This window comes from Corvus cornix, chromosome 1 (genome assembly GCF_000738735.6).
Source record: "Corvus cornix cornix isolate S_Up_H32 chromosome 1, ASM73873v5, whole genome shotgun sequence".
Taxonomy (NCBI): domain Eukaryota; kingdom Metazoa; phylum Chordata; class Aves; order Passeriformes; family Corvidae; genus Corvus; species Corvus cornix.
In genome coordinates this window covers 29516910-29530435 of record NC_046332.1, presented here as the reverse complement: position 1 = coordinate 29530435, position 13526 = coordinate 29516910, and the positions used below count along the sequence as shown (strand labels likewise).

The following is a 13526-nucleotide window of genomic DNA, read 5'->3' as shown; positions in this document are numbered from 1 at the left end:
CAGTAGGAATTTGAATTACAAGGCTCAGGAAGAGATATAGCACATGAAGAAAATCAGCAGTTGAAATAACAGAAATTGAGTGTGAATAGGTATTCAAGAGTCATATATGAATTAGTGATGCCATGAACTCATGACACCTTCTTTCAGAGATTATGTTTGATCTTGTGTTCTGACAGGAATTTCAGGCAGTTTGAATTTTGATGAGGAGGACACAGAAGAGGAAGAAGCTAGTAAGAGACCAGTATCTCATTCACCATACCCTGAATCTGAGAGGCCTAGTTCTGCATCCAGCGAGAAGTCTTTTGCAGTAAGTGTCTTGAAATCCATTTCTTATAAGCACTAGGCACACGCTTGATTTTAGTGCTAAGCCCTGGAGCACTGGCTTAAAATATAGTAGCTGCAAGTACAGTAGCCAGCAGTATTATTCCCTGAGAGCAGAGGGAAGGTCAAGATTGTCAGGTTATCTGACTGAAGGGACATTGAGTTAAACATAAAGACATAGCAATGATCAAAGGAACAATTGTGGGTGGAAGATCCTAAGGAGCCTAATCAGTGACTAGGGGAACACAGTGAGTCAGCACTATTACCCTTAAAGGAGACAGACTGGGCCATTGTCTCTGCACAATTCACCAGAATGACTCAGAGAAGCTCTGAAATGCCATGCAAATATAGGAGGGATTTCTTCCTGAAGATTTATAGCATTTATTGTGGGATGCAAAGGGGAACAGAATTTTTGGAATGGAACAGAGAGTGATGGGATTGGACAAACTTTATGTGGGATGTTTGGGGGAAGGAATTTAAGAGGGAAAAGAAAGGTATCAAGGTGGATCAGGGAGTAGTAAGTGTGGAAAGACAGGGATTAAAGGGGGTAAAAGGCATCAGATATGTGTCAACAACTGGAAAACAGTACGATTATCTGCCCAAGCCTTGTGCCTTGATTACTTCAGCATGTCCCACTCTCTTTTGAAACTCCACTTGTAACTATTTCTCGTGTGAACGTGTTTTGTGTGTGTGTGAGATACACATACATATATACATACATACGTTGACAAATTATGTGCTGGACTAGTCAGTGAGTTGGAAGAGACCAGCATCAGGAAGACCTAGGGTCTGAGCTAGACCAAATAAAGGCCGTGGGGTTTGAGCATGGGTGCTGGACACCCTTCAAAGTCCATGCTGTGGGAAAGACCTGTCTGAGTGTATTTGTGAGGGGACTGTATGTATGTTGCTCTGCACTAGTAGGGGAGTAGTGTAGGACATCTGGGTGTCAGCTTCTTGGGACACTAGGCTGTGGGTGCAAACTGCTGGAGATACAGGGTGGTGGGTGCTGAAGGGGGGGAAGGGGTGAGACCCTCTAGTGAATTTCCAATCTATGTGTGTGTGTCTGTGCTATTCACTCAGGTTTCCTACTGGCTGTAGCTATTAATGGGGATAAACCTGCAACTTCATCTCGAAGGCCCAGTCAAAGAGGAATCTCTTGGGTGCTACAATTCACAGAATACAGCTACCTCTAAGAAAAAATTACTTTAATGACCTGTACCAGATTTCTATTAGAATGCTAATTCCTTTGAAGACCCTATCCTGACTGTACACATTGTTCTAAGGCTCTTCCAACATTTAGTTGATATGGTTCCACCAGCAGCTTACTCCATCTCTGCTACTGTTCTGAACCAACATAATCTCAGCACTCATTTCAGTCACAAAATCCCAGCCTGTCTTACTGCAGCATCCATCAGTCCTGCTTTATCATACTGTTTTATTTTCCACAGCATTTGAAGTTCTAACAGCAAAGAGGTTGTTTGCTTAAAATATTTTCAGCATCTCATCCTATTTCCCCCTTTCTAATAAATCACTCATGTCTGCTTAATGGGTACTTTTTCTCTTTTCCCCTTGGAGACCCTTGTCTTTCTTCAGAGTAAAACCTTCAGCTGCTTTCTTCTGAGGAAACACAGGTGGTATCTTGTTTAGCCTTCCTTTCCCCAGTATCTTCTGCAGACATGGTATCTTATGTTTCAACAAACAGTATTTTCTTGTGGAATACCAGACTCTAATCTAATATTAATTTGCTAATATGATGCTTCTTCCCACAGGAAACAGGTGCTTCCTGTAGTCCATCCCCTCAGGCAGAAGCACAGCTGGGAGAAGTAGAGAACTTGGAGGATTTTGCCTTGCGCCCTGCACCCCGTGGAATTAGTGTCAAGTGCCGAATCACTAGAGATAAAAAGGGAATGGACCGGGGGCTCTTCCCTACTTACTACATGCATCTGGAAAGGGATGACAACAAAAAGGTATTGGAAGCAGCACACATTATCTTGGCTATTGTATGCCTACCACAGAATATTTTTGGTGCAAGGGAGAGCTTCTGGTAAGAAACCAGTAGCTGAGGAGATGCATCAATGCAGATGAGGACGGCTTATATTTGGCCAAGGTACTAAGGAGGGAATTAGCATGTAATTAGCATTGTATTATGGTTTGAAAGTCATAATGCAGTGAAAGATTAAATTGAAAAAGTATGAAAATGTTAAATGTCAAAAAAGAGGAGGAAGACTCAGTTGCTCCAGAAGAAAAGGAGGTGAGACTAGAACAGACAGTTGCATTAAATATAGACTGCCAAGTGAGCTGGTGGAGGGATAGGATTTCAGGCTGGCCGCTTTGGAAGAGAACAAAATTGTGGAGACAGTAATATTAACACAGAACAAAGAAGGGAATGCAAATGGGAAATGGAGAGATAAACAGTTTGGATAGCAATGCCTCTGCATTCTTACAAAGTACAGTCTTGATCAAAGTTTTGTATTTTCAGACATTCCTTCTTGCGGGGAGAAAAAGAAAGAAGAGCAAAACATCCAATTACCTCATATCAGTTGACCCAACTGATTTATCTCGGAAAGGGGAAAGTTTCATTGGAAAACTCAGGTGAGAACCATAGATTAAAACTATAGACAGTTGAGATAGGTTTTTAATTTTAATTGAGTTGTGGTTATGACTTGCAATCTGTTATAAATTCAGAGAGAACGAACTTAGGTTGTTCTGCTCAATGTAATCTCTGTTCACTTGGGTTGGCAGCCTTCTTCAGCATTACCATGGACTGTGGCAACTCAGAGAAGAAATTGTCTAGGTGCTTTTCTGGGATAGGTTACAGGCTCACCATGGGCACGTCATGGAAGCTCCTTACTGAGCTGGCAACAGGAAGATTCAGATGGCAGGACACCCGTGGTTTTGCTGTGCTGTACAAATACCTTCAGAAGATGACAAAACTTTCTACTGATGCCTCTCTTTCTGTGTTTTTCCATAAACTGACATTAGGTCAAACCTCATGGGAACCAAATTTACAGTCTATGACCATGGAGTTAACCCAGTCAAGGCACAAAGTCTAGTGGAAAAGGCTCATACAAGACAGGAGCTTGCAGCTATTTGTTATGTAAGTATTGCCTCTCCCTTTTTGCCCCTTTCTTTGTGCCTGGTTACCGAGGAAACACAGCTTGCAAAATTGTGCTGCTGCCAGCCTCCTCCACTTAACTTTGGAACCAAGTGACCAATTTCAACCAGATACAACGAGGGGCAGAGGGCTCACAGATAAATTCTTACAAGTTTAATGAAAAAAAAAAAATCAAAGCCAGGAGTGGGAGAAACACCCAAACTAACATCCTTTTGACCTTCTTATCTGACCTATTCAGTGTGTGGCCAGTCAGCACATCATTTACATGGAGCCAGCCACAGCAGGAACTGCCTTGTGCCCAGCTGGTATCTGGTAGACCCTGAGAAGGAACTGGGAAGACCCTGTGAAGCAGAATTAGTTTTTGGGGAACCAAAAGCATTTTGAGGGATAGGAGGGAGTTGGCATTATTTCAGTCGCAGCTTGTTGGTGGTAAGGATGTGGTTCCAAGGTAAATTGTGATTCACTAGCTCTGTTTTAGAGACTTCTGCTCTTGTGAATCGCCTCAGTATAGGATTCAGAGTGAGGAAGCACTTGTGGATACTATAGAATTACATGAGAGTTCTCATGTCACATTGTTTCATATTCCAGTCCTACAGTTTGAGTAAAATTTGAGGTTCTCTACAAAGCAATGGCTGTCAAGTGGAAGGATTTTTACTTTACTCACAGGTATGGTAATGGAAGCTTAAAGCTGCATTAGCCTACTGGAGCAGCATCTCAATTTTTTTGCTTTTGCTCTTGATCTTAATGGCACTTGGGAAAAAATTGATGTGATAATTCCAGTACTAGCCTGTTTATAGAAGTATCACTAGATATTTTCTTTGTACATAGTATTCTTCAGTTTCCTACCTAGCTGGACACAGCAAGGCATTAGAATAGCATAGCCAGTTAATATAAAGTCAGCTTTTCAGAATTCTGAACTTTTACCTACAAAGAGTTTGTAGAGTTTAAATATTAATAAAATCAGTACCCTCATTCTTATACATGTCCCTAGATTTTTTTGAAGTGAAGTAATAGAAGTTGCAGCTCCAAAGACCTTTGTCTGTGTCTGCAAAATACATTTATGTGTGAGGAGAAGCTGTATCACTTCTGTCAATCAATTCAGTACTTCTAAAAGATTCTGGCTTTTTAACTGGTCTTTGGAAATTTTAAAGGTTATCACTGACATTGTTAGAGAACATTTTAAATATACCCTTGGATTTTGGCTGATACTGTTAAATGAACAGTTGGAGAGTACCAGGACTTTTTTCCTTTGCTCTTTGTACTCAATCCACTTGGAGCAGTCTCCTTCAGTACTCTGGAAGAATCTGCTTGATTTAAGATTGAAGCTTGGATAGTTGCTGAATACTTCCCTTCCAGGGTCTGTTCTTAAACATTTATAAACCAGTATGATTTGAGAGAAAATTGTAGGTGTGTTCTTAAACACAAATAACAACACCTGAAGAAAAATGTCATTCATTGTTCAGATGGATAGATTAACTGGAGATATATAGACAACATAAACTCAAGTCAAAGGTATTTTGCCTTTTATCATACTTAAGCTTGTTCACTAGCAAGTTTTCAACTCATTATTGCCTCAGATGCAAAAAACTTATGCACTTGTCTATTTTGTTGTAAATGTTTCAGTAGGCTAAGAAATGCACTCCAAATTAGTTAACACCATGTATATCTCCTAACACCTTTCTCTAAATGAGAAAGGGAGAGAAAGCAGTTCTCAGTGATTAAACACAGTTGCAGTTAGATAACTGCTCCTAGAGTTGTAGCCAGCACAACTCTAAAAACTAATACAAATGGGGATACAAGTTCAGTTTTGCTGTCTTTCCTTCTTTGAGGTGAAGTATCTCATTTACTGAAAATAAAGGCTTTCCTTGTCTTTCAGGAAACTAATATCTTAGGATTTAAGGGTCCCAGAAAAATGTCCGTGATCATTCCAGGAATGAACATGAATCATAAGCGAATTCCAATCCGTCCACGAAATGTGAGTTACGAAGTTTGGTCATGTTTCAGATTGAAGGAAGAGGTCAAAACTTCCCTGTAGAGGCCTGCTGTTACTGACAATCAGGGTTTTTAGTAGCCAGGGCTTTATCAAGTCTCCTGGAGAGTAAATACAGTGTAGCCTAAATGTGTTAATAATTTGTTCTTGCCTTTTACAGTGTTTGTATCCTTACGGGTCCTTTGGTCAGCCTAAATATTATTTACTGATCTCTATGTTGTTGCTGTTGCACATACAAGCCACCCTCATGGTGGGACCCTGTTGTGCTGAGGGTTGGATGAACACAGGACACGCTTCTCCCAGGAGCTTGCATTCTTAGCCAGGATGTGGATTGCAACAGATAGGTAATAGACAGATAAGGTACTGCTGGTGCAGTAGCAAGAGAATAGATACTTTTTTGATCAGAATGCTGTTGGCTTTTTTGTAGGAGTAGCAGAAAAGGAGGATTCTTGATGGGGAAGGAAGGATGAGGAGAAGGACTGAGTTTCATTGTGACTATTTAGTGAGGATTTCTCATATAAGGGGCGTTACAGCTAAAAGCTTACAGAACAGTATCTGAAGGTATGTTAAGGTGTGTGATGAAAATTGTTAGGTTCCCTTAATGTGGGTTTTATGTCTGGTGACAGAAGACCAAAAGAAAGAAGAGGCACCGACTGAAAGGTGTGGTCATATGAGTAGGACAAGAATGTATTTCCTGAGGTCAGAGACAAAAATCTTCAAGAATGGAAATTGAGTCATGAGAGCCCAGAAAAGAGATTTAATTCTTGTGAATGGTCAGAAAAATTGTATCTGGAAATGGTCATTTATTCATTGTCTTTCAGTTGGTGTTGCCATCTCCCCCATTAGTACAGTAATGGTCCTGTGGCCCTGCCTATACTTTTCTCCCCTAAATCTAATTTCACTTTGTTGGTGCCAGTTCTCAGGGGTTTGGTTTACATCTTTAAAAAGTAAATAGAGATAAAGTTAAAAAATAACTAAACCGAACAGGAAGTTTTATTTAGGTTATCCTCAAAAATCCACTATGGTATCTTTGCACAATACTGAAGTACATACTATAGCCCTATCAGTCAGACCTCCACAACAGGTTGTTTTCTGAGCATTTTTTCCTGTTAGTAGCTTAAGCTTGGATACTCTTTCTTCAGAGTTTTAGCATATATAGTTTGGATTTTATTTGTTGCAGAACTTTTAAAATGAAATCATATGTCATGTTTCACTACAACCTGAATCTCCTTGTAATTCATTGTTTGTCAAATTTAATGTGCTGTTTTACTTCCTCTTTGTATCTTTTCTGTTTTCTTTCTCTCTGGTTTTCACACTGCATCACTCACTAGACCCAATAGGATGACATTTAACCTCACATCCTGCTGCAGCCTTTGGACTTTCTACTGAAGCACTTCAGGGCTTGGCATTGTGCAGTTAATTGTAGATTATTGTCTTTTATTTCAGAGTGTAGAATGTTAGAAATGGAAACTGGATGCAACAGGATCAGAGAAAGAGTATGAGACTCAGAAGGGATTCATGCCAGCAGGACAGCAATTATCTGTGGACTCTGAATTGCTCCCTTTCCTGTACACAGACTTCTTTCCCTATCACTCTTTTTACTTTATTGAGTGAAAAGGAATGCTTGGACTGGGAGTCTATGAAAGTATCTTCCTGGTACTTGCAGAAAGTATTCAGTAGGAGTGGGTTTAAGTGATGTCATTGTGTTTCATTAAACAGGGAATGACCTTTAAGTGACAGAGTGCACACATGAGAGAGGTGGTACTCAAAGGCAGAGCCATTCCAAATATGATAAATATATTTCTTTTTTCTGAACAGGAGCATGAGGGTCTGCTGTCAAAATGGCAAAACAAAAATTTAGAGAACCTTATTGAGTTGCACAACAAGGCTCCAGTCTGGAATGATGATACTCAATCCTATGTTTTGAACTTCCATGGGAGGGTCACTCAGGCCTCAGTGAAGAACTTCCAGATTGTCCATGACAATGACCGTAAGAGTCTGGCGGAGAGTGTGTGGGACTTACTCAAAAAGGGAGAACCTAATTTATTTCATGAGGGTTGGGAGGAATAGGACACTTTCCTAGAGGAGGGAAACTGGGTAAAGGAATTTAGCTCAGGATTACTGGGGACTTCTGAGTTGTCAGGAAATTATATAAGTCCTCCTTTTTTCTGGGGTGGATGCAGACACTGCTGTCCATAACTGCTGCAATAGAGGGTGCAAATGAAAGCTTCCTGAAGTGAAAGGAAAAGTTTAATACAGCACCTTCAAGATACGAAGGAATGGTTTGAGCTTTGGTTCTGAGAAGAAAAGTAATCTCTAGAATAGCACAGTTACTCTAGAGGACAGATTCCAAGGCCATTCTGGTGGGAAAGGATGGATACACCAACCGCATGTATTTGGGACTGCCAGATGTGTGGGGTTTTTGTGGTTGGGTTTTGTTTGGAGGTTTTTTTGTTGTTGTTGTTGTTTGTTTTTTTTCTTTTGCTTCACTGTGAAATTGTTCATCTCTGAATGTCTTTTCTCCCCAGCTGACTACATCGTGATGCAGTTTGGTCGTGTAGCAGAAGATGTGTTCACTCTGGACTATAATTACCCTCTCTGTGCTCTTCAGGCCTTTGCTATTGGACTCTCCAGCTTTGATAGTAAATTGGTCTGTGAATGAGGGACAACAGACTTGAAACATGGAACTCATTCCCACCCCTACATCTTATAAGAGTTCCAGGTGTGGCAATGAAGAGGATATTGGAAGGGATATGGAGGACAGATTTCTGCAGGCTTGTAAGAAAACCAATTCCAACCTTCAGAGCATTGCGGGAGTTGACAGTGGACCACCTTGGGGGCAGCCTCTGTACAGATTGTGGAAGAACAAGAAATCTAGGTGATGTTTCTGTCATTGGTGTTGATTCTGCTTTTAGAATCCTTGTTTACAGATGCTGCATGAGAGTGGGCTAAGCCCACTAGTTGGAACTTCTTGCAGCTAGGATTAGAAAAATAATGGCTAAGTGTTAATTTACCTTGAAGATTCCACAAAGCCTGGGAGATGATGCTACTCAAGAGTTCCTAATCAGATTAATACAGAAAAAAAGAGAACAGCTGGAATTAGACATTGGCTCTCATACAACACTTTTACTCTGTGGAATGATTGTCTGCTAAGACTGATACTCCATTTCCCTTTCAGTATTCTAATTATTGTCTATCCCTTGACAGTCTTTTTACCAAATGAAGAACAATCAAATCTCAAACACTCCCTTTTCAGTTGGTGATATTATATGCATTGCTACTTCTGATACTTTTAACCATGTGAAAAATGAGATGGAAGAGATGATAGAAAATTACTAAATTTGGCAGAAGATAGTATTGTAACAATATACAGTACCACTTCTGAAAAGCAGTGCTCTGATTGAATCTAGACTGTAAACTGATCTGAAATAATTCTTAATTTCCCCATTGTTCATGAAATTTGCTATGTTTTTAGGTATAAGTTTGTGACCAATTTTATTTTTTTTAACATGAGATTATCTCAAGGCATGGCATATTAAAGTAGATTTTATAGAAATAATTTTAACCTGACTGTAAGAAGGAGTTACCTCAAAAAGAGATCACAGGTATTTTCAAAGGCAAAGGTAAGTTTCATGTAATTGTACCGCGAGGCTTTGCAATGTCTCCTTCCAATGTTCCATTTTCATACTGGATGTACAGTGTGGAGACTGTGTCACAGCATGGAACACTTCTTGATTCATGTGGCCTTAACTCATCAGAGTGGATGGCAGCACAGTGTGACCTGGAGGCCTCAGTGCACACATCTTCTGTGTACTGAAGCAGAGAATGGTTCCTGTCTTGCCCGCTTCTTGCCTATTACACATATTCATGATGGTCTTGGAAAAGTCTGTGCCTCTACTGAGACAAGAATTAGGTGTTCTCCAGCTTTGGATATTGTCCTTGTCAGCAGACTAACTCTGTTTCAAGCTGCAAAGAGCAGATATATTGCTTTTGGTCTCTGGAGTCTTTGCAGTGGTAGATATCACTTGCTCTTTCAAATTAACAAAACTTTGTCAAGACGTTTTCTGATACTGCCAGAAAGAATAATGATCGTAATCATGTGTAAACGCTGTATGTAACTGTAAAATATGAACTGAGGCTGAGAAGTCTGGCTCTTGTATCTCTCAGATGACCATTTTTCAGTAACAACTGAGATATTTTCTTGAGATGATCGTCAGAAAAGCAGTCGGTGAAGAGAACTTGAATGCTGATGGATCTGTTTTGTGCCTTTGTGTACTTCCTGCTCATCAGGCTGAGGATGAGACTTGGCAGTGTTTTCCAGCTGTGCTTTTCTGAAGTCTTGGCTGATGGTTCTGCATTCCCTCTGCCCATCCAGAAAAGGAAGTCAGTTTGTGTACCTGTCTGATTATTCTTCTGACTAGGAATGTGTGATAGAAATTGCCTTACGTTATTTTGGGGTGGCCTGAAGGTAGAATGCTAACTTGTGATTCAAGATGATTTTCTGTGTGCTCAGAAGGCCACAGTAGCATCCCTTTACTTAATTAGGCTTGTCAGCAGTGGCTCTTCAAGCTATTTGTTGACATCAAATGATCCTGTCATGGCCTCTCAGTCAAATTATGCAGACAGAAGAACTGATTCAGTGGTCTTTATCAGATACTGTTTTACATTAATTGTATTTATAACTTTTATATCTAAATGAAAATAAACTAATTTATATATTGAAAAGTCTTTAATTCTAAATGGTTTTTTTTTATTATTTTGTTGTCACTTGTGGGTGTACTTTGTTCCTTCTCTATGATGTATACCTCAGTTTCTTCCTATCTTCTTGAATATCATGTCTTCTTACTCCCTCTTTTCCTTTGTAGTCTTGTTCCTTTCCTTAGTTCTCTTTCTTTGTGGTGTTAGGGTTTTTTTCGCATACATTTAGTAGTCTGGGACTAAATGTAAGGTTAGTCTCTCTAATACTCTCCCCCCACCATTATCAGGTCTTACCCTATAGTTCTTGGTTCCTATTTGATTGTTTAAGCTGGTTCCATTTCTCTGTCCTGTGTTTTAAATGTTTTTCCCAGCATCCAGTTAGGACAGTTGAGATGGTTCTTACTTCATTTTCCTACCTTCCACCTGAACCCATTCAACTGTTGAAGTACATGAACATATTTTCCTGAATCAGGTACTGAAGTAATACAAGGCTAGGAAGAACATCAACTTGAAGTGGTTATATTTTCCTATTTCCAGTGAGAGATGTATGAACATCAATAAGAGGAGATACAATGGATCTGATAATCAGAAACTGGCACAGCTGTCAACATGCAAGCCCATTCTTCAAGCACCTCTGTTTTTCCCACTATTTCCATCTAAGCCAAATTAGCCTTAAAAGGGAGAGAAAACTAAGAGAAACATGACTGGGCATTTGTTCTTAACACAGTAACACTAGTTGCATACATGAAAATGTAACATGCTTGAAATACCAGAGAGATCTTAAAGAAGCATATTAAATGGTTAAATTTGAGTCCTAAAGGCAGGCCTAGCAGATGGAAACGCCTTCTAGGCTGCTATAGGCTCTTTGGCTCACAAACAAAAGACAGTGAATGAGTTCTTGCTCTTTTAGGGCTGAGTCTCACTCTCATTGAAGTTTTGCTGCTGAATTTGGTAGCAGTAGGACAGGAGGTTTTGTAACTGTTAGCATAATTATTACATTATACTTCACTTAGTGTGCTCCTCTATTTGTTGATATTAACAGTTCTGTAAATCCCTCAGTTGACATTGAATTAGGTTTCCTGTTCCTGGTACAGGAGACAAGCAAAGCCTTCCTTGTGATTTACAAGCTGAGTTAAGAGTTTGTGTGTGGTCCTGTGAAATGGAACTATGGACAGATTCCTACTTTGGCAGAGTCAGGAATCTCATCTTCTCTGCCACAGGATCAAACTGTTGTACCTAGCTGCAGTTTGGAACTAGTTCAGAACTAAGAAAGTCCCTTAAGTAATCCTAGGGCCAAGAGATTTGGCCCAGGGTACAGTTATGAAGAAGAGTAGAAAAGCAACACTGGTGTCAGGCTCCCTTACTTACAGGGAAAACAGCCAGCTACCACTATGAGGTGGCAAGAATTGAAAGCCCTGCCAGGAAAGAAGGCAGAGATCCTGTACCTGTGTTAATTCTTGTATCTCTTGAACTGTACACTCTGTAGTTTCTGTCTTCTCATTGCATCCCTTAACGTGTTCTATATTGAATTATTGTTTCCTCACTGGCAGCTGAAGGTCACGTCTTTTGTTCCAAAATGGGAGAAAAATCCAGAAGCAAACTAACTTCACCAACATGCATTAAGGTAAAGCCTATGGTAACCCTAACCTGCTCTGATAATTTAACATTCAATTTAGAGAATACATAAATGGGTGAATGTATTCCAGAGGCTGGAATTTTTGATAATTTAATTTGATTCAATTAACATCTCCATACAAGGTGACCCATTGCACTGTCTGCAACAAAACAGCTGAAAATTCTGGTGAAAACAATGGATTTTTTTTTAAAGCATAATTGAATTGAGCCCTTTATTTATTATAGGGAAAGTAATACTGATTTACTGTGGGGAAAAAAAAAGGCCTTATTTTAAAAGTTGCATAAGAAAATCATTGAGTACAAATAGGGTTGGGGAATTAAGTCTGATAAGTTTCCCCACCTCTCTCTGCTTTCTGTTCTAAGTAGAATAGTTTGGTTCTGCATTACCTCCAGTAAAAATACCCAAACAACCCACCACTAAAAAACCTGTATAATCCTGAGTGAGTTTCCATCTGCAACTGACTGAAGTCCTGCAAACAATTTGTGTGATGATTCACAGGAAGGAATAGGTTTCAATCCCTTCTCTTTGAGCTGTGTGGATTTGGCAAGGAAACGGGAGCAAAACAGTATGTTAGTCACATAATTATGAGACCTGGCCTAGAATTCCCAGTGAATATATGTGATGAGAAGTGAACTACCTTTCATATACATAGGGGTTTTTATTAAATACATGTGGCTTAATAGACAGAGGCTAAATTAATTCATTACAAGGCTTTATATAACAAAAAAAACCCCATCCCCCCCAAATCGTTTCACTGCATTTTGTAACAACATCTTATTTATATTGTATATACTCTCCATTCCTACAGTTGTATAAGAAAACCTTATTTTTATGAAATTGATGGGTTTTGTCATCTGGTTTCTGAGGCCTTAGGACACATTTAGGACCTGTTTCCAGGTCTCTGCAATTTTCTCTGCAATTTGAAAGAGTTAGGAACTTTTTTAGCTTTGGGTTCTTACAAAAACCCCTCAGTTTCTTCAATATACTGAAGTTTTAAAGAAACCCAGCCTTGTTTTAACTCTTTACAGGCAGTTACATGCACACCAAGCATCTGTGACAAAATCACCTGCTGGAGCCATGAAAAAGTTCGGTTTGCTGATGTATTTGCATTCCCAGAGCTGCTGTTAGGATGTAGTTACATTTACTAAACTTGCTGGTTTCCTACTGCTTTTGTTTTGGGGATGTGGCTTTCCAACCCTAGTGCAACTCTCAGTCTCATATCAGCATTTTCTAGGGCAGCACAGCACGTTGACATTCCTGTATGAACGGACAGTAAAGGAGCAGCTTCGACGTGAGACGGAGAAAAGCCAGGGGCCGCCGCTTTGTGGGTCGGGGGGTGGGTACTTTGCTGCCTGGGCTGCCCTCGGGAGAACCCTGCTGCCGTGCCGGGCTGGGGCCGTTTGTTTCGCAGTGGCTCCGCGGTGCTGGGTGGAAATCACGGCCCGTCTCTGAGGGGCTCCGCGGCCGCCGGGCCGCGCCTGGCGCGCAGGGGGAGCCCGGGAGCCGCGTCCCTGCCCGGGCGGCGCGGGGCGTCCCTCCCCGGGGCCGGAGCCCCTCACGGGCGCTTGGCCCATCGCCCCTGGGAAAGCACCAGGCAAGCGGCGGCGTTCCCGGGGCTCCGAGGCCGGCCCGTCCGGGCTACGCATTCCAACTTCTCCCGCGCCCCGGCGCCGTGCCTGCTCTCGATTCCTGAAGGCGGCGGCGTCCCGCCCGCTCCCAGCGCTACCGAGCCGCCCCCTTCCCCCGCTCCCGGCCGCCCGCCCGGA

The 13526-nt window shown here is 41.0% G+C and overlaps 1 protein-coding gene across 2 annotated transcripts in view; it reads left to right on the top strand.

The window, feature by feature from the left end:
• TULP3 (TUB like protein 3) overlaps positions 1-10154 on the top strand; it is a 32376-nt gene extending 22222 nt beyond the window's left edge. The window contains exons 5-11 of one of the 2 annotated variants that reach the window (XM_039561257.1): positions 177-307; positions 2091-2288; positions 2801-2913; positions 3304-3418; positions 5313-5411; positions 7245-7416; positions 7955-10154. In XM_039561257.1, coding sequence (XP_039417191.1) covers positions 177-307; positions 2091-2288; positions 2801-2913; positions 3304-3418; positions 5313-5411; positions 7245-7416; positions 7955-8088 — 962 coding nt within the window. In that variant the 3' untranslated portion in view covers positions 8089-10154. The remainder of the gene's footprint in view (positions 1-176; positions 308-2090; positions 2289-2800; positions 2914-3303; positions 3419-5312; positions 5412-7244; positions 7417-7954) is intronic. The other variant, XM_039561263.1, reaches the window with a different exon arrangement.
• The last annotated feature ends 3372 nt before the right edge of the window (positions 10155-13526 follow it).